The following is a 21,468-nucleotide window of genomic DNA, read 5'->3' as shown; positions in this document are numbered from 1 at the left end:
TTTTGCTGTCTTGAGGCTACTGTGCTGCAGTCCTAATTTTAACTGGGTGAGAGGTGAATGGGACATTTGAAATGATCCATGGATTTTCACAGGTTAGATAATCTGACTTCAAAAAAAAAAAATTGTAAGTTATTTACAGTGTAAGGATTTTTTTTATGCTTCGGAAATGTCTTGCCAGTGTGGTTTGAAAAGAAGAAGCAAGAATGAGAAAAGAATCTGAGAAGAAAAAGTAAAACGAAGAAAGGGCGTAGTACATGGTTTTTGTTTTTAAGAAAAAAATTGAAAAAAGGTTTTTTGCAGATGTGAAAGTGAGGTCTTCAGGACAACCATGTATTTATTTGTGCACTCTTGCATATATTGTATGTAATTTTTAGGTCAAATATAAAATGTTTTTGAAAACAATAATGAACTAAGCACATGTTTTGTCAGTAACAATTACTGGCAGCAAGAAAAGTTCTGAAGTCATTGGATTTTTTTTTTTTTAAATATATATTTAAAAGGCTGATAATCTTATTCCAAAGCTAAAACAGGATTGGATTGCAGAATGAAATTCCTCCTTCTGAAACACACTCTGACTCCCAGTGCGTAATCAAACTATTTGCTGGACACAAGCTGCCTGATTTTTATTTTTTAAACTAATTTACAAGGAAAGAAAAAATAGTTTGAAGATTTTAACTAAAACATCTGCATAACAGTATAGACTATTCAGATATTTCTCATCTTGCTATTTCCTTTTTTTTTCACAGTGATTTGTTATCTTCCAATTATGTGGAGATTCACTATGAAGATGGAAAACCGAAGTTTTCTAAGGTATTGTGCTCTTAAAATGTGGCAGAATGGTCTTTCTGAGGGAACAATGCCAATTAAAAAAGAAAAAAAAAAAAGGAAAAAAAAAAGATTTGCAGGACTTCTTAAAACACCAGAAGCCTTTTTACAGACACATGAGGAAACTCATCTGATCTTGTAAAGATATCTCAGTAACACAAGAATTGTACAACAAAGGAGACCTGTGTGGTGGGGATGGGAAGTAGGCAGTGATAGGTGGTAGTAATTTAGCTGATCCAGGTAGTGCCGGAACAGTTATGCCTTGTAAAATGTAGGGTAGTCTTCATTAATTATTTATGTATCCTTAGCAGAAACTGAAAGGGGAAGAGATAATGGAAATCTAAGATGTACAAACAAACAACTTGCAGTGACTTTTCTTTGCAAGAATTATACAGTTGGGAAACAAAAAAGGAAAACCAACTGAAACCTTAACCTCTGGAGTTACTACAAAAACGGCATGTTACTTGACATCCAATTAATTTAATTTGTCAAACTGTCTCCAAAATTGAATTCAATGCCAATAAACTATTGATCCAAAGACAAAGAGATAAAGTTATGTAAGATAGTTTAGCATTAGGGGAATCAGAATCATCTTTTTGTTATATTAACAAAATGAAGACTTGTAGGTTCATAGGAAGATTATAAGATACATTTTCAGGGAATGACTTATTTCATAGCTGATATAAATGCTGGATTATTTGTTGTGAATTTATTATATACGAAATACATCTCAATTTAGAGTGAAACTTGAATAGTTGCATTTATGCCTTCAGCAGAGTGGGACTTGTTTGTTCAAATACTAGATGTCTCATTGATTATTTTGCCCTTGCTTTAGAGAATCCCAAAATTACATCATAGATAAGGGCAAAATAAAACAAGGACATTGCAATATAATTATTGCCATATATTTTTCTGTATTCTTCTACTGAAAATAAGAAATTGTTTCATGTAACGTACTAAGAAGGTGGTTTCATTTCATTAAGACTCAGTACTCTGCAGAATGGGCAAAAAAGCTAAGTGGTGCAAGAAAACAGTTCCCTCTGGAATTTGGACAAGCTCATGCAATTGTTAGCTGCAGCACTAGCATTGAGCACTGCGGTTGCTGAATCATGAATTTGACTAGAAAATTATACTGGAACTTTAAACTGAGCAAAGTACCGCCTTTGCGTGCTGCAGTAACTTGATTCAGACTTCCCAGGGGATCTTCTCTGAATTTATTTAGAAACAACAGTATTGCTCCTGAGGTCACATTAATGTCATAAAGGCTTCATTATAACTTCAGAAACTATACATGCAATTAGTTTAGGAGGTCAAATAAGGACTGCATCCTAAGCTGCTGCAGTATCTTGTAATCCTTTTTAGTCTTGAATAAATAAAAGATTGTTTCCTGATATGGATGCAAAGAAGTGAGATCTTGACAAAAAATAATGTGTTTTCTAGAAGGGGTTAATTTGTTTCTAAGAGTGAAAACACCAGAGAACAAACAGTAATTTGCTCAATTGCACAGCAAACTTAAAAAGTTTGAAAAGCTGCTTGTGCAAGAAAGATGATCACAATTTAGTTGTTAAAAAGCATGTTATATGTATTCTTTCACTGATGGAAAAGTAAATACATAGTGATTGCTTTTTGTGTAATACTTCGATTAAATTGTGCACAATAGAGTCTATTAGGGAATTTCATTCAGAATCTGAATAACTCATTAAACAAGCTGCAAAGTAGAAATAATGCTGTGCATAGTTAAATTTACATGTTTTGGTAATTCCTCAAGTTATAGTAATTGCAGAAGCAATAGATTCAATATGCTTGTTGGAATTTAGATGACATGATATCAGAATTAATATTTTGATGATGAATACTACATTTTCAAACAGTGTGGGAGCAAGAGAACTGTAATGAAAGGTTTTTAATAAAACTTTTTAAGAATGCTTTTTATCTTTAGTTTAGCTGGTGTTACCATTGATAGACATTAAAGCTATTAAAATTAAGTAAATCAGTGTCATTCAGTTTTCCTTATTTAAGGTTCAATGACATATAGCACCAGAATTTCTGTTATTTAAAAGCTTCTAAATTCACTAATTCTTCTTCTTTCATATACACTTTAGAAAACAAGAGTAATGTTGTAGTTTCTTTTTTAATGCTTATAGCCTGAACAGTCTGTTAATGTTGTTCTGGATGCTTTTTGTTGATAGACAATAAATATACTTGTTTACTTGATTGAATCGTTCCTATGAAGCTAGTTTATTCTGTCCTTAGTCAGAATAAGTAGTTCTGTAAGCCTTTAACAGTCCTAAACACTTTATTCCTCAGTGGTTTTAGGGATTAGTAATTCTGCTGTCCAGCAATAAGGATAGAATTAATTTCTGCATGAGAATAGAGATAAAGGATTTAATAATGTGATTTGTGGCTGCCTATAGTATGTATTCCTAAAATATGCCAGAGTTCTTCATTTTTTTTATACATACTTAGCTATTTACAATCAAAATAATACAAAACTGTTAATAGTGCAGTGTAACCCTACCTGCGTTAAATGGAAAAATTAAATATACAAATCTAGTACATAGAAGAAAGAACATTTAGAAAAACAATGCCTTGTAAAACTGTGGAAAGTCCCAAAAAACAGATTAAAAAAGATCTTCATGAAGTTATTTTAACACTAGTAATTCTTGCATGTGAGTAGATGATGGCTTGACAAAACAATTATTTCTGAATTTCCCATCTAAATCATTTATTTGTTGTAGTCTGCTGTTAAGATGTTTCCTAGAAGCTTCCTAGCCCCTGGGGAATAAAATTGTGCTTCCTCTTTCTAATTTCATGAATCTTTGTTTTCTACAAAAGGAGACTGCCTCAGTGTGATTCACACAGGGTACTCTGACACAAAATAGCCGGTAGCTTTGGAGCTAGAGCACATTTCTGGAAAGTGAGGAGATGAGAGTCGACTCTCCTCAAGGTGACCTGGGAAATTGTTAAGAGATGAGAAACTTGGGTTAAGTGTTGAGAAAGGCATTTTCATTTAATGGTCTATACTTAATAAGCCACTGCAACTCTATTAGGTGAGGACCCTAAACTTGTCACTCTCTTAGATGTGTTCTGAGTATGCCTGAAGTCCCCTTCAATGATTAGGTTGCTTCTTTGCCCACTTTAAGGAGAGCTTAGTCAGGAGCTAATTGCTTTAGGAGAGGAGTGGTCAGTGTAGCTCATTCTATGATGAGAAATTGGGTAGCAATTCTCAATCCAGCAAAGTTGCACTTTGATTTCAGGTGAAAGCACGTAGCATTCACTAGAGTTCCTGTGGTATCTGAGCAAGGCTTTTGAGAATCAGAACTTGAAGATTTTAAGTATGTATCAAATGTTTCCTGTGGTATTTTGGCCTCTTGTTTTGTCCTGTTCCCCCATATTGCAGCTTCCCTTATCTGCCTGTGGAGAAGTGGCAGACTATATTCAGTTTCATTGAACACCCGTTTGATAGGACTTCTGAACAAATTCGGTTCTGCCTAATCCCTGAAGCTATTGACTGTTCAAATCCTTCACTGTAGCATTCATCAGGGTCTTCCTCCCTTATTTCAAATAATTAAGGCCTTTCAGAACTGAGGTTTTAGATGTAGTTTGCCTAATGTTTTGTTGTTGTTGTTTAAGTCTCTAACATTTAAACATGCTTTTAGGTAATTTAAATGTTATTACTTTTTCAAAGCCAGGATCTTGTCTAAAATATGACTGTTAATTTGGTTAGAAAATCACAAAAATCCTACCTTTTTTGAATAATTAGATTTTGCATCAATTTTGAATTTTATGTAGTTAAAATCAAGAGTTGACCTTTATTGCCGTTTTGATCTGCAGAGTAAAAATGCAACTGTATATTTTAGTGTTGATAAGCTGTATTTACCTTCTGGCTCGTTCATCATCAGTAATACTGGTACCTACATTCTAATGATACAAAATTTTAATTAACAAATTTTTAGGGAGATCAAAATAAAACTTGAGTTGGTAGAATCTAAATCCAAGCCAAACACATGCCAGCTGATTGATGAACACTGTGTTACTTGTAATTTGAACGGATCTGGAAGGTATCAAGAAATAACTCAATACTGATATAACCTGCATTACATAATGTTTCTTTGGAATCAATTTACAGCAAAAAAATGTGTTTTTTAAAAAAAAGATGGAGAATGCTGTGAGAGCATTGTAAGTGCAAGAGAATAAGTCACGTTATGGCTTGAAGACATTTAAATTAGTCTTTACCAGGCACAGTTTTTCTCCTACTAGCAATTAGCAATTTTCTCTTACTAGCAACTTGTCATTGGGATTTAGATTAGCAATCACTGCTTTCTCTGAAATTTTATCTCATGCAAGATGTTAGATCTTTTTTCTCGTAGGTTTTAAGCAACAGACAGGAAATCAGTGTAATTTTCTGTGGGTTTTCCATTTTCTTTTTTTTTTTTTTTCTCTTAATACATGAACAGGGTGGAGAGCATTGTTACTACCATGGAAATATCAGAGGTGTCAAGGATTCCAAAGTTGCTCTTTCAACTTGTAACGGTCTTCAGTAAGTGTATTTCTCATTTTTCAAACAAGGCCATTAACTAATTACTGCTCTTGAATATTATCACTTAATGCATGATGGACTGAAATTCTCCAGGCCCAAAGATTTTTGAGGTTTTGATTTACCAGTACCAGCTATGCCAAACTGCTCACATGTTTTTTAGTCTTTAAATAGAGTCTTTTGATACTGTCTCATGAAACCTTTTGAGTATGGCAAGCAACGATAAATATTTAACCAAGATGCCTTATTAAGGTGGGGGATAAACAAGAATTGTACTTCAGCAGTATGCTCAGTATTCATGCATGATTCTATCAGCCTACAGAATAATTGATCTTTTTATTAGATTATGCAAGGAAAAAATGTAAGATATTAGTCCTTACTAGGATTTGTTACTCACCTCATTCTGCATGCTAATATGAGTCTTAGGACTCCCTTTTTCCAAGGTCAGATATTTACTCTTTGGTATTTTATCATTACATCACCACTACATGCAGTGTTATTTCATGAAAATGTGCCTGATTTCTGGAAAAAAAATATTAGTTTTTGCTGTATAGAGTGGAAACGTATGTATATGGAATTTAATATTGATCATATTTTCAGCCCCAAGGTTGGTTTTATTTAGTCAAAAATCTTATGTTGGAGTCAGGTTAATTCCCATGTAATCCTAACTATCACTTCTGTTTCTCCATGTCCTAGTGGCATGTTTGAAGATAGAAATTACCTGTACATGATAGAACCAATGGATTTGACCCACAGTACAGTAAGTTTATTTTGATCTGATTTTATACTTAATTTGGAAAAGAGAGTGCTCAAGAAATAGTAAATATAGAAGTATTAGAATAAATCAGTAAACATGTGACCTGACTTGTCTATTCATAAGAAAAACAAAAGTATTGTAAAATATCTGATTGGAATTTACTTAAGGCAAGAAATGTGCAAGCATGAGCTGCTTAAGATCTTTCTTTGCTTTTCTTTCATCTTTATTTTTTTAGTCATTGTTAATCATTTAGATATTGGAAGTAGAGTAGTAAGATATATTCCATAGCAAATGGCTATGGAATGTCAAAGTGTTTATTAATTTGTTCTAGTACTTGAACTAAAGGATTTATAAATTCATAGGAGGGATCTGTGGAAGTCATCTGTCTTAAAGCAGTTGGATCCAAATTTGAAGCTGAATCAGACTGCTGTTTGATCTACCGTGTTTCCAGAAAGAGTTTAATGAAGTAGATAATTATATCTGGGTATCTTAGACTTTATATGTGTTAAGTCACTGTATAGCTTAAATTATTCTGATCCAGCATAGTCACATATTCATATATTTATATGTAATTTGGAATTTTATTTATGCAAATATATTATCTAGAATTATTTTTTCAAATATTCACTTCAAATGTTAAATATAATACAGCTGTTCCTAAAACTATCTGCTAATAGAACTGTCTACATTTCACAGACAATAATAAAAACAGGTAGGTTTCTATCTTTTGAATGGTTCAAAGGTTTGACTGATTTTCAGCAGAATGATTCTGCAACATAGAGACATTAAGGTTCATATCATATTTAGTCTATAGGGTCTATTCTAGGTGCTGTATCACATCTCTCAAATTTGCCTTGCTTTAGTACTTACAGTATATGATAAGTAACATAACGCTGCAGAACTGATTTGTTTTAGCGACTACAAAGATGAACTTGTAGCCCAGAGAAAGATCTACAAAATCTTTGACTCCTGAAGCTTTCAAAGAAACGGAATCAACATTCAGAGGAATCAGTTTCATTTGGATGGTCAACTCTTGGATTGTAAAGGAAATAATACAGATGCTAAAAAACGTTACATCTAAAAAGACTGATGTTTCTCAGTCTCCTCAAAAAACATATTACATGCCATGTATTAAGCCATGTAATGCATTTTGATGTAACGCGTATTCATAGGTTGTAAGGTTGAAAACTGACAGTACAGATACAGTAAATTAATGGAAATGTTATTTATACAATGGTATAAGTATAGTAGTCAGAGGAGAAATTATAGAAGTGAGATATACCATCTGCCAATTTTGTTGAGGATTCAAGTGGTAGAATTCTAAATGATAAGAGGACAGATAAGTATTTTTCTCAAAACTTTTGAAGATCAAAATAATACAGCTACAGAGTTTTCAGTAGCTCATACTTTGATTGTACTATGTGAGATAAATATCTCAGGCCACAGGCTTCAGCGTGTAGGTTAGTCAGCTTGATTAACCTTAACTGTGGCAGGTGTTACATAAAACATCTTTTTCCAGTTGGGGGAAAAAAAAGGCAAAAATGTGCTGTATTTTCCTTCTGTTCATTGTGTATTTTTCACAGAAATTACAGAACAGTAGCCTCTTACCCTTTGAAAAGAATTGCTTGTTTTGGCAGCCTCTGCAGAAGAGGTGTTTCAGAAGAAAAGACAGGTATCTTCTAGAGCAGATACCAAAATATGATAATTTGGGGCATGTCAGACTTCTAAAGAAAGCATGCATTAAAAGTGTTCTTTTTATTGGTGTACTCAACAATTAGGGTGAAAAAAGCCTCTTAAAGATACCGTATTGATTAGTTTCTTGCATTTTGCTGCAATTAGGAAGATAGATTTTTGTCATAAATAGTAAGCGTATCCTTGCATTTCTTCTGGGAGAGGAAAATTTCATCTAAATATATATATTATATATATATACACTCTTTAACTTGATTTATATAAGTAAATGGTTTACATTCTCTAACACAAGGATTTTAAAGGAGTTTTTTTTTTTCAAGTAATCTCAAAACCAGCTGTGATATCTGAGTTTTGCAGGACAGTGAATGGGCTGAAGCAGAGTAGCTCCATGATTTAGTTAAGATTGCAAGCATTTTTTCAAATTAGTGCTATGCCAAATCAGTACTAAGTTTGCATGCAAAAAATAATAAAAATTATAAATACTGAAAGAAATACCTCACTTTTCACTTGCTAATTATTAATTAGAAGAAAATGTCATATATTTTTCTTACCAGGAAAGTAAAAGTAGGCCACATATCATCCAGAGAACTTATGGAACACAAGCCTCCAAGCAGTTGCGGAACCTTGGTATGTTTTTGCTTATTAGTTTTTCAATATTAGATATAATTGTATGTATAACTTGAACAATTTGAATATTAGGCTAGTAGAGTCTATTTAAATTGCTGATTATTTAGAAAAACTTGAAAAATAAATACTAAAATTATTTCACAATTATTGTAGTGGAATCAAAAGCAGATTAAAAGGCTTTTATTCATGAAGACCTGTATTTAGCGTTCTGCAAATCACTTAATTTAATCAGTGATATTAATGCTATTGAGGACAAAAAACAAAAGAAAGCATATGTCCTCAGCCCAATTTGCAATCTTTCTACCTCCCCTTGCATGCTTTAATTCTAACTCTAGATTTCTGAATGGCTTGTGTTTTTATATGAAATATTTAACGTATATTTTAAAAGAATGAACTTTTCAGTATCAAAGTTATTCTAATTTTGGTGATCTTAATCCACTTTTGGTTTAGACACTGTATATCATTAGTTTAAAATAATGCTATGAAATTCTTCAATTCTAATTTGTACAGAGACTGATTCTAGTTCTGAATGGCCCTTTCTCTCTGAACTACAGTGGCTGAGGAGAAAGAGAAGAAAGAGAGCAGTGAGTAGAAATGTGACCCCGAGTTAAGACCATTTATAAAAACATGGCCAAAAACGTTCATTTTCCGATTTGAGTGAAGAGGGGCCTTATTTTATTATTACAATTATTTTATTATTATTTATTTAATTATTTTGATAGCTTAACATTGATATATAATGCAATTACCAATAAAACAATACAATTCTTCTAAAAGCAAAACTCAGAAGTTCAGTAGTGAAAATGAGTTTAGAAAGTGGTTTTAGGTTTTGAGTCTCCTTTTTTATAAAGATTAATTTTGGATGAGGTATTGCTATTTGAAGGTATCTGACTTTATTTTTATTTGGCATGTTAAATAGTATGATCAAAGAAGAACTCCAAATAAGGACATCTCATTTGACTGGGTTATTGAGAGAACCCAGTTGATAGTCCTTATAATCCGCGTATGCGTGAGAGCTTGGGGAATAATTGAGTTTAAGAAAATTAATTGGTATTTTTCCACTGTCTTATACAATCTTGGTATATTTTTTGAAGGGCCTATTTATTTTTACTAACTTTCTCCTTAAATCTGTGATGAATAGTAAAGTAAACTAAGAGTTTCTAGTGTTTGAGATTTTTCGCCTTTGTGAAAATAAGAGAGCAGAGAAGCAGTGGCAGCTTCTGCATTGAACCGAAAAGTAGATTCTAAACTTATTCCTAATGTTGTGACTCAGATTTTCAGCCAGTGTCAATTATCAAAACTTGCTAAGTTAGTGGAGCTATGATGATTTACCGTAGTTAAAGGTCTGACCCAGTTCTTACAGGCTTGCACACCCTACATAATATTTATAAGTAACCCTGTTATATCAGCAGCTGCACTTATTTTTGAAAATCACTGCATCTTCATGATTTCTTAGAGAATTTCTTTAATCCATCAGGCATCTCGTGGTATCTTTGAAGAAATGAAATATTTGGAGCTCATGATAGTCAATGACCATAAAATGGTAAGTATATCAATTCAGTGATTTCTTTTGATTATTATTTGTAGAGTGATATACAGCACTGTACATTATACATACTTTTGGGTCAAAGATCTCATTTATGAGCAGCTGTTAATGATAATACTGTAAGATCTAGTCCAGGCCATAATAACTAATAACGCTGAATATAACTTAATATTTTCTATGGCACTTTTGTTTTTAAATAATGTCTGAAACACCATGGTATTACACAGAAAATTTAGTATGCCCATAATTATATCCTGTTTTCAAAGAGGTAAAGAAAGAGGTCAGAATTTGTTACTTTGACTTTAGTTTAACTAACTTAAATTTTAATGTAGCAAAGCCTGTAGACAAAACTGTCTCATGGTTCTTCATGGCTATTCCATGCTTATAAACACAATTTGTGAAGTAGAAGATAAGTGGTTTCTTTCATTCAGGAACCGTTTGTCATATATTTAAAAAAATACATACTTTTTCCCCCCTTTTGTCTAGTGGGATAACTGGAAAAAATGAGATCAGATGACATTTGTTATTTAAATTTATTGCTCTCACTAATTATGCCAAGTAAGGCTATCAAAGTGTCAATATGATACCCCTATAAAAATCAGAAGAGAGGTGACTGGAGAGTAATATGTTTTGTAAGGGTGAGATTCTTGTTCAGTTTCCACATCGTGGGAATCCCACATCTTCGTAGTGAAAGATTTTAACCAGTAAACTATTGAATAGAAAGCAGATTGTTGTTGCTACCAGTCTTAATTTTTTTAAGTTACATATTATTTTCTCCTTCAACCTTCCTTCCCTCAATTTTTTTCTGAATTTTTTTCTGGTAAAATGCAGATGTCCCCATAAATTGGTGAAAATACCTTTTTTCCATAAGAATTCTGAGGAGAAAAAGTGGCCAGCTGTGCCCTTCAGAGTCTTTCCTTTTAAAGAGGAAATGACATCCCTTTTTCTGAACTACACCACAGAAGTCTTATTTGTACTGGAGGATGTAGACACAGGTTCAAAAGAAATAGCTGGGGCTGTACAGTGTTTATATGTAAAAGTCATATAACATGTATCCCTTGAGCTGTGCTTTATTCTGATGAGTAGTTGTCATTTTGTACTATGGTAGACTCTAAACTGCTTTGGTAGTCTGAAAATCTGGTCTACAGGACTTCTCTGAAGTAATTCCTTCATTGAGTCCAGTAGCTACATTTTAACTAGAACATATTTGCAATGGAAAAATATTCAGTATAGGTTTAAAAGTTTTTTAGTAATGAAGAATATACTGCAACCAACAGCAAGTTACTCTATATCACTTATCTTTCTCAATGATTAGTTGACTTAGAAGCATCTAAGGGGTCATCATTTGGCTTAGTCTTAGTATTATTTTGCTTCTGTGTGAGCAAGACCTCTTTATAAATCAAATTCTGTTGATCAAACAGTTCAAGCTTATTCTATGTACAAATAAAATAAATTTCTGTAAGAGCTCATTAAATTTATCACTCTTGCATATTTTCACAGTGGTTTTATGTTGTTGTAGTGGGCCCTTTTGTCAGCGCTGAAGGACAATTTCAAAGAGCCAGGAATAACTGGTATCAGAGCAGGATGAAATATTTTGTACTCGTTCCAGTGCTGAATAGACAGATAATATAACCTCCCCACTTCTGTTTCATAAATTATACAAATACTCTGGGCTAAAAATAACCTATATTTAATCTGTGTCAAATCAGCAATGTGGAGGGAATTTGAATGGGTAGGAAGACTAGGACAGAAATCTCTTCAACTGTTTTCATTTGCAAAGCCAACTGGTAGGAAACTATTCTAAGAGTGCTTACATATTAGTTGTATGGTGATAGGGTACAGTAACTGAAGTTATGGGTATTTTGTCATCTTGTTTGAGGTCTGTGGTTGGTGTTTCTTATGAACAGATAGCATTTCTATGTCTGTTTCCTCTGGCCTCTCTTGTTACAGACATGCTTAACTGACAACCATCCTTTTCCCTATGCTTGTTACAGACACTGACTGGTGTCTCCTTGCAAGTTTTATTTGTTAGAACTTCAGAATACAAACACTCAAGATTATTTGCTTCAGAGTTGTCAGTGACTCAGAAGCAGGTAATGATTTTTTTTTTTAATGAGTAAAATGGATATACTTGAGGAAGTGTTCACACTTCCTTGAGTCCAGGAATTTATTAAGTGTTCTTTTAAGGTTTTCTGCTTACCGGTAGAGGGCAGATTTCTCCTGCAACAAGATTATATGTTGGAAGAAGTATCAAACCTCTTTGGACATTGTTTTGTTAAGTGGTTAATATTACATATTTCCACAAAGTTTTCATTTCCTGTAGCACTAAAGATGCACCTAAATGTATTTAACTAGGTTGCATTTTTTACAGACTTAACTCTGCGTTATTTTTGTTAGAGAAGCTGCATTTAAAGACATTATGTCATATGCTGGTATTGATTTTGACATTTAAATAGTCTTCTGAAACCAAGAACATGTTCAAAGCCTGTAATTTTACCTTTCCACTCTGTGAAAGTTTAGGATTGCCTCAAAACAAAACAGCAACCTTTTTCCCCCTTATTTTTGTTCTAGTATCCTGGATCTCCATAGAGCAAATAGAATCATAGAATATCCTGAGTTGGAAGGGACCCATAAGGATCATCAAGTCCAACACCTGGCACCGCACAGGTCTACCCAAAAGTTTAGACCATGTGACTAAGTGCACAGTCCAAACGCTTCTTAAATTCAGACAGGCTTGGTGCAGTGACTACTTCACTGGGGAGCCTGTTCCAGTGTGCAACCACCCTCTCGGTGAAGAACCTCTCTTCCCGATGTCCAGCCTAAACTTCCCCTGCCTCAGCTTAACACCATTCCCACGGGTCCTATCACTGGTGATCACGAATTAGATTCCCATAGCACTGCAGATTAGAATCCCATAGCACTGCAGCTAAAAGTGTTTATGTTTGAGAATAGTAATAGAGGAGCTTTGGGTATTAAAATTAGCTGTGCATATAGTGGTAAGACAGCATTGTGGAACTTAACAGAGAATGACTGCATATGTAGAAAATTACTGCAGTCAAATGAATGAGTCTCAGCCATCATTAAAGAGTTTGGTGAACTTTGTGTTGTCTCTATGGCATTTTGTCTGTATAAAACTAGATTGCTTGTGCAAAAATAACTGGAATTTACAGGGGTGGAAAAAATGTTATCTAATGTGGTGGAGGTGTCATATTTCTTGATAACACTTTTTTGACGTTCAATTTGAGAAATACAGATTATTTAATTTTAAAAGTATAGATGTCTTTCAAGTTTAATTTCACCTTGACTCCAATTGTAATTCTGGAAACCAGGGAGTTTTTTTCTGTAATTCCAGTTTAGGAAGGTAGTTGATCATCTAACTAACTTCTCTTGATGGGAGTAACTCCTGAGATGTTCAAAGAGTCTAGACCCTCTTGTTTCAAGAACTCTGAGGTACCATGTTTCAGAGTGGGAATAGCTGGCATTTTCGTGGAACTTGATAATATTGCTCATTAGGTAATGCCATGTGCTGTTTTTAACTAGTAGCTGAAATTAGTAAGAATATTTTTTGTGAAGATTTGTTACATTCTTTGTTCTATGCATTTTTTGTTTCTTTTTTATGAAATTTTGAAGACTTATTTTTCCTGTTTGCAAATCATAGTATAATACAATTTTCCTTTTTAACTTTACAGTTTTTCTCAAGTCACGGATTCATGCTCAGATACTATAGCATGTGTTTGGAAAAAATTGACTTTGAATAGAAGGGTCTGGTGGGCCAACATTCTCTCATGAGGTCACGTTTATGAGCTCTACAGGCAATGAGTTTACCTTGAATTTGGTCTTGAACACCTGAACTCTGATTCTAGATAGGATATTTTTTGTGGCTAAATGTTTGTTTAACAGATGTGAAAGGCTGTCTAGCAGACGTGGTTTCCTAAATTTTCCAGGGATTCTTGAATATGAGATTCAGGCTGTGATCTGCAAAGTTTTTGAGTTTGTCCCTTTGTCTTTCCTAAAATATTAATTTTACTTCTTTGCTGTAAAAATAATGAATTAGTAATAAATATTTAAGTTCTCACTGTGTTCTACTTTCTCTTCTCCTTTTAGTTCAAAAAGCATCGCTCTTCAAATGCATACACGAACAATTTTGCAAAATCTGTGGTAAATCTTGTAGATGCTGTAAGTATCAATTTGTCTTCGGAAAATGGTATCACTAATTTAATTAGTTTAGTTCTGTATTTAAAAAGTTAACATTAGCAGATATCTGATAAAAAGAAAATGAGCAGCTATAAAAATTGCATTTTAAAACTCATTTCCAGCTTCTCTGCAGAAAGGTAGCCTGGGGTGAATGTGTAAGAAACCATCAAATTTTTCTTGGCATTTTTCTCAAAGCTTGCACCTTCCAGAGTCTACCTTTGGCAGGGTGGATTTCAAACTTGAAGGAGCTTTTAGCATTATTCAGTGCTTAAGAATGAGATGTAATCAAGTTTAGATTTATGAAGTAAAACTAACCTAAAGTGGTTGAAGCTGCAACTGTAATTCACAAAAGATACACATATCTATTGGGAGAAAAATAGAAGGTGTAAATAAAAATTCTCCTTTATAAATCTGTATAGCTTAAAACTAAAATCCCGTTGTAGTGCATCATAAATGGATACCACCGATACAGATACCATACTTGTGTTTGTGACTAGAGTAATTTTACACAGAGCACACAAACTAAAGGTAAGATTCGTTGGAAAAATTTGACCTTGTCTCTTTTCAGAGCTGTGTTAGTAGCGAAAGCAGGATGGATTCTCTGGTAGTGATGAATGCGGACTACCCAAATTCTGACTCAAAGTCCCCTTTGCATGTAATGTTATCAATACCAATAGAACTGTGTGATAAGATTCAAAGCAAAATATTGTCAATAGTTTGTTTAGCTTGGAGGAAGCAATGAAGTATTTGTATTTAATGTCTTACATATAAAGTATTACATATATTGAAAATGTAGGTGAATACACAAAATACTGGAAGTGGGAACTAGAAAGGTTTTGTGTAACCGTCTGAAAATACTAAATATAAATAATAGAAATAATATTGCTACAATTCATATTGCACATTTCAAAAGAAAAGGTGGTAGCTTCATCTTTTTCTTATCTGATCATTATTTCTTCGTATTTCTGCTGCATTTTAACAACTATTTAACTGTTTTTCCTTTCTCTGATTATTCCTTCTGTTTTTCCATTTTTCTTTGCCATGTGTATATTTACAGAAATATTCAGCTTCTTTCCAGTGTAGAATTCAGTCCAGTCATAGAGATCTTTCAAAATGATGTCCTCGGGGCCTTTTCTTTAAATGGAGCATGAAAAGGAGCAGGGATTTCTGCCTTGTTATTCCCTTATGTTCATAAGAATCTAGCTGTATTTCTTACTGAATATTACAGGGAAAAGGATACTGGCTTTCAGAGACTTTCAGTTTCTCTGCTCTCTATGCCATTCTTTCCTTCCTGTTCACTTCAGGAAGTATAGTTTTCATCTCAGCAAACATAAGTGAGAGCTTTATTGATCCAGCCATATGTAATTTCTGAGTTTTAATTTCATTGATTTCTTTCAAGTAGTTAACCATTTCTGCGGGTATGTCCTCAGCCTGCCTCCCTCACACCAAAGCATATTAGTATTCTTTTTCCTTAAAAGTTCTTGGACAAAACTGAGCTGGTCTGGTTATTCTCTCATTTTACTGTGTTTATTGCCTTTTCTTCCAAGCTGAATATTATGTACTGACTTTATTTATTTTTTTAATAAGGATAAAGCTGCCTTGACACAAAAGAGTAGGGTGCAAGCCGGTGTTAATTTATTCAGTATAAATATCTATCATAACTGCAGGAGGATATTTGCAATTCACATTGTGTAGTGCAGGTATGATTTGGAAAAAATATAATAACATTTTAAATGTGGTGCCTTATGGAAATGACCAAGTAACTTTTGAATATTTTATAGATTAAGTAGCTAATGGATAAATTGTAAAAGCTTTTCAAATCATAACTGAGCATATTTGGTCAGTAAGTGTTCTTCATGTCCCATGAAATACTTCAGATTGGCAGACTATTATAGGTAAAGAATCTCTCTCTCGTAGATCTGCAGTAACCTTAATTAATAAAATTTGGCATCTTATGTCCTGATCCTAAAGTGAGCAGCTGTTTTATTTCAGTAGCAAATACCATGCACAAAGCTAAAAATATTTTAAAGCTGTCTTGTAATTGTTAGGGCCTGGTTGTAATTATTAGGGACTGGTTGTCATTTACTTGCCTCCTGCTACAGTGACATTAAAATTAATGTAAAATCTAATATTCTTAATTCTCACATTGCTTAAGTGGCATAAAGGGATCATAATATAAATGAAAATCAAGCTTTGTGTGTCTTAATTTTTGCATCTATTGGAGAAAACTGAGAAGTTACTTAATCTTGACTTGAAGAGTTGGCTTTGGTTTTCCTTCGTTTTCGAAATCTTTTCTTTTTCTTTGAGATCATCCTGTGTACATTTCCATTTCTACTTCGTTGATTTTTATACAGGTTTTGTGCAAAAATGAATAGTGAAATCATTTGACATGAGAATTATAAAGAAAATGGAATAACTCAAAAAAAAAAACACCAACAGCAAGTTTTTTTGTTTGCTTGTTTGTTTGTTTTTCATCTAAAACAAAAGTTAGGTTGATTGGATTATTAACTTTTAGGAAATCCAAGGCATTACCAGCTAACTGTTTTTCCGTGTTTCCCTCCTGATTTATCCCTCTTGTCCTTCCGCTTTACTGTTACTGGCTAACTGTGCATGTTTGACCCAGTGTTCTACTCCTGTGCCTGTCCTGTCTCTGCCTTCAGATATACAAGGAACAGCTGAACACCAGGGTGGTCCTTATTGCTGTGGAAACTTGGACAGACAGAGATCGTATTAATATTCACCCTGACCCACTGCAGATGCTTCATGATTTCTCCAAATATCGACAACACTACATCAAACAGCATGCTGATGCTGTGCACCTCCTCTCGTATGTACTATTATACAATGACTGAGACTGTTACAGTTTTATATACTTTTCTGTATACTGGTTTTGTCTACCTGTCTCTTTTTTGCTTGGTAGTCATTACATTAACACCTGTCTTCCTCAGCAAGTTCAATCTATTTTTTAATGTGTTAGTCTATTTTTAATACGTGTAGTATCTACCATGGTTTTGTTGATTTTATATATATGCAAAATAAAATGTTAATGTTTTTGCAACCTGGAGACAGTGTCACATATTTGAAGTGTTTCCTGATGCGCCCTTAAGGACACTTGGTTTTGCTAATCATCTATAATGTACTGCTTTTCCAGTAAAGAGCAGGAGAGGGCAGAGCTGGCAGTATTATGTGTTGCCACAAGAGCATTCCAGTTACTGTATTTGTTCATACATCATTTGTTCATATTTGTTCATATGTCATTCAGCTGCAGTGACATTTATTAATGGAAAGTCTCCTCCTTTAGAGGTAAAATGAATTTTTTTTCTGTCATGTGAGACACTGCATTTTGAGGGAAATTCCACTTAGATCATTAGACACATCATCAACCCGAAGTAACAGTGTACTTTAATTCACAGCATTGTAATCAAAGAGGAGGAAGAAGTGTGTTCCCCTGTGTAGCGTAAAGATTTTGAGCCTTCTCCTAGCCATGCTACAGAGGATGGAATGACAAAATCTTTTGTATGAGATCCTCCTATCATTCTACTTCTGCAAGGGAAGATAAAGATAGGGGATGAAGAATTTCCTACAGCCTCTGCCACAGCTGCAATGTCTTAATACAGGCATCGCAACACAATGCTAATTTTGCTTCTTATAAGATATGCAAAGCGCTGATGATGTGCTCTTTAATTATTTTTTGCATGTGTTGTCTCCCTTGCTGAATAGATGTTCCAATTCTCTAAGTGTTACATGATTGTGAAGCAAGATTCTTTTGTAAATGTAAAGTATATTCTGTTTCTAACAATGATAAGTGAGTGAAGAGTGCTACAGGAATCTTGCCTGAATTTCTTCACTTGAGTAACTGAATTGTAAAATTACTATTAAATATTATTTTATAAAAAAATCTCTGAAAAAAAATGACTAGAAGAAATTAAATAAAAGTTAGTGGTGCTGCAGGATGAGGTTCCAAAGAAGATGAAATCATAGTTGCTGTTTGGAATGAAAGATGAGAGTGTTCAAAATAAAATCAAGTCTGGAAAGGATAATAGGCAAAGGCTGGGCCTAATTTTCCTAAAGATATCTCAGTGTATCTGATAGGATTCTACCTTACGAGTACGTGCTGGTAGATTGTCAGTTTTATTCCTTTTGCTGTTTATCTTGCTCAAAAGCTAACAAAGAAATAGTTAGGGTAAGATCTTTCCCACAGTGTTCTGAAGCACTAGTATTCTTCAAAATAAAAAGTAGAAGTGACGTTCTTACGAGCAGCCAGTTTTATGAAACAGATCCAGCAAACTAATGTTCGTACACTCATATGATAACCAAATTTGAGACAATAATATCTAGATATAAATAATTACTTTTACTGAACTCATTCTGTATGGTGTTAGCAAGCTAGCCTAGGCTGCATTAGAGCATCTCTAGTAGGTCAAGGGAGGCGATCCTTCCTCTGTACTCAGCACTGCTGAGACCACAGCTGGAGTGCTGGGTCCTGTTCTGGGCTCCCCACTGCAATAAGATAGACATGGACATACTGGAGTGAGTTCCATGACGGGCCACAAATATAGTTAAGTCATTGGATCATCTGAAGTAGGCGTTGAAACTTGAATCATTTTGCTTTAAGACCATAATTTCAAACATTCTCAACACTGATACATTTTAGTACAGAATTCCTTCTTGACAGATGATAAATTGGAATATATTCATTGTTATCTTTTTAAAGAAAATGTTGTTACTGAATTTTCTTAGGAATCTGGTTGGCTTATTTCTGGTTGGCTTGTTTATCGGTTGGGGCTAATACTGACTTTACAAGATAAACATAATACTTTGGTTGTATTAACTCTTTTCATGAGTTTACTCTGTTAACAATAGCTTTTGATGTTAGATGAGGATTAATGTGCACGTAATGTGTGTGAAAGTTTAATCTTTCGTTAAGTTTTCTTGGTGCCCAATCTTAGTTATTTTCACTTTGTTTTTATTTGTTCATAAGGAATGTGACATTTCATTACAAAAGGAGCAGCTTAAGTTACTTTGGAGGGGTTTGTTCTGTCACCAGAGGAGTAGGAGTGAATGAGGTAATCTTTCACCACCACTAAAATGAAGTAAAATAGAAACTACTTTATAACTATAGTATTAATACGTTACAGTATTCGGAGCTTTAAAGATAATTTGCATATTGAAAAGTTAAGACATCTCACAGGCAATCACTATAGTACTGCTAACTATATTTTTCTTTTTAAGATTAATTTATTCTGTCTGCATTATACTGTCATGAGTATCATAAACTGTTTTTTTTTTTTTTTTTTTTAACATATTTGTCAAATACAGACCAAAAATCTCAGACTAAAGAATTTGAAATGTAGCACTGAAACTCCTTTGGGATTTTCTCACTGTAAGAGGCTTGATCTTCTGAGGTGCTGATGGCATGTAGCCATTACTAATTTATTTTAGCTTAAAAGCTAAAATCATTAAAGCTAGTGTTGATTTTTTTTCGTAGTAATATTTTTATCCTCAGAATAGTGTTAAATCTAATATGAAAATCTCATTTTGATGTGGGTTAATCATATTACACAAAAACTGTATTACCTATACAGGGAGAAACAGACTCCTTTCTGTAGGTTGACCATTGGACAGGGATTCCCTCAGAATAAGAGGAAGATTTTTCCATTAGAGACTTAGTTGTGTTTGTTTTCTTTATATGCACACAGAATTGTGATTGGCTGGACAGAATTACTTTGTGATGTAGTAGGTATGTGGTAAGCCAGGATGAGCTGGGATAATATTCATTACAGTAGCTTATACTCTTATGCTTTCTTTCCTTTTTTTTTTATTTGCTTTCCTCTTCAAATGCAGTATGGCCTCCCATTGGCCATGGCACAGGAATTAGCACAAAGTCTTGCTCAGAACCTTGGAATACAGTGGGAGCCAGCTGCCAGGAAACCGAGTATGTACATGGAGTCACCTTTTGTCCTCCTTAGCTAGATCTATAAATACTCTTCCTTTATAATATTTGAAATGAACACCAAACTTTTAACCATAGAAAAAAACATTTTATTTTTGGAAATATAACCGAAAACATTTCAGTTTAACCAAAGTGAGAGCCACCAGTTTAGCACTCGTTTTGCAATGACCTCAGCAATGTCCCGACTTAGGTTAGATTCATAACTGACATTCAAAGGTATAATGTAAAAACAACATTAGTTTAATTCAGAATTCCTTACCTATCATAATGTAATCTGTAATTCCTACAGAACTGTTACTGACTTTTTTTTGAAAAACACCATTTATAACTGAAGAAACTGTAAGAAGTTGTAACCTACTGACATTTGCTCAACTTGGTATCTGGCTGCTTCACAGCTGGATTAGATTGATGTGGCCTTAACACATGTGGAGTGGTGGTACAAAAGCTGCTGCTAAAGCCTGTCTGGGGAATAAGAAACTTTTTTTTTTCCCCACTTGTATCTTGTAAGCAATTTGGCTACATTATCTCTTTGTTTCTTCTGTAAAATTGTGAATGATAGTAGCAACTTTATTTTGGAATCACTTCAGAAATCTGTGAATTAGGAAGCATTGTGAAGGGAGTGGTGTTTTGTAAAGCATCACTTTTGAACTGTGTAAACTTGGAAATGGCTAAAATATTTTGTTTTCTACATTGTTTTCTTCTGGTTATGGATAAAGCAGAGTTCATCTAATGTGGAAATCAATATTTTTTTGTCTGTAGGATATAAGGATTTTTAAAATGCTAGCTTAGTTTCCTTATTTGGATACCCTTTATAGAGGAAGATTAATGAGAGACCTGGATAGAGGAGAAATAGCCATAGAAATAATTGTGAGTATTTTCTGTTGAGGAACAGTATAGATTTAGTGCAGTAACCAGAATACAGAACGTTAATCTTTAAGACGTTCCTTCTTTGGTAGATGATTTTTATGGGTAGTTTATAACTTCTGTTTTACCAACCATAATATATTGATCTTTTGGTTTTATTTTATGAATTTTGTCACTGTTGACTTACATGCTATAGCTGTAAGTAAACTAAATCCGGTTTCACTTAACTACTTTTTCTAATGAATTTTTGGCTGATTCACATATTGCTATTAATAACTATATGACAAAGAGGAAAAAAATATAGCCTGTCCTGTTACAATTTTCCTTCACGGTGTTCTGTACACATTTTAGGTTGGAGGAAGTGGGAACATTTTTAATCATCAGTATTGTGTACTACACAGAGCCTTGTGCTGCCTGTTTTGAGAGCATGTAGGGAAGAATGTTGCCAGCTATTTTTAGCTTTTTATACTGCC

The 21,468-nt window shown here is 33.7% G+C and overlaps 1 protein-coding gene across 10 annotated transcripts in view; it reads left to right on the top strand.

Annotated features, from left to right (window-relative positions):
• ADAM23 (ADAM metallopeptidase domain 23) overlaps nucleotides 1–21,468 on the top strand; it is a 74,371-nt gene that overhangs the window by 19,652 nt on the left and 33,251 nt on the right. For 5 of the 10 annotated variants that reach the window (XM_035536991.2, XM_035536989.2, XM_035536985.2 and 2 more), the window contains exons 4-14: nucleotides 747–810; nucleotides 5,283–5,365; nucleotides 6,059–6,122; nucleotides 8,366–8,438; nucleotides 8,949–9,022; nucleotides 9,916–9,981; nucleotides 11,979–12,077; nucleotides 14,089–14,160; nucleotides 16,839–17,005; nucleotides 19,160–19,244; nucleotides 20,023–20,113. In XM_035536991.2, the coding sequence (XP_035392884.1) occupies nucleotides 747–810; nucleotides 5,283–5,365; nucleotides 6,059–6,122; nucleotides 8,366–8,438; nucleotides 8,949–9,022; nucleotides 9,916–9,981; nucleotides 11,979–12,077; nucleotides 14,089–14,160; nucleotides 16,839–17,005; nucleotides 19,160–19,244; nucleotides 20,023–20,113 (938 nt within the window). The remainder of the gene's footprint in view (nucleotides 1–746; nucleotides 811–5,282; nucleotides 5,366–6,058; nucleotides 6,123–8,365; nucleotides 8,439–8,948; nucleotides 9,023–9,915; nucleotides 9,982–11,978; nucleotides 12,078–14,088; nucleotides 14,161–16,838; nucleotides 17,006–19,159; nucleotides 19,245–20,022; nucleotides 20,114–21,468) is intronic. The other 5 variants (XM_035536993.2, XM_035536990.2, XM_035536998.2 and 2 more) reach the window with 1 other exon arrangement.

The sequence above is a fragment of the Cygnus atratus genome, chromosome 6 (assembly GCF_013377495.2).
Source record: "Cygnus atratus isolate AKBS03 ecotype Queensland, Australia chromosome 6, CAtr_DNAZoo_HiC_assembly, whole genome shotgun sequence".
Lineage (NCBI taxonomy): Eukaryota > Metazoa > Chordata > Aves > Anseriformes > Anatidae > Cygnus > Cygnus atratus.
The sequence above is the reverse complement of the archived record's forward strand: the minus strand, read 5'-3'. Positions and strand labels throughout refer to the sequence as shown.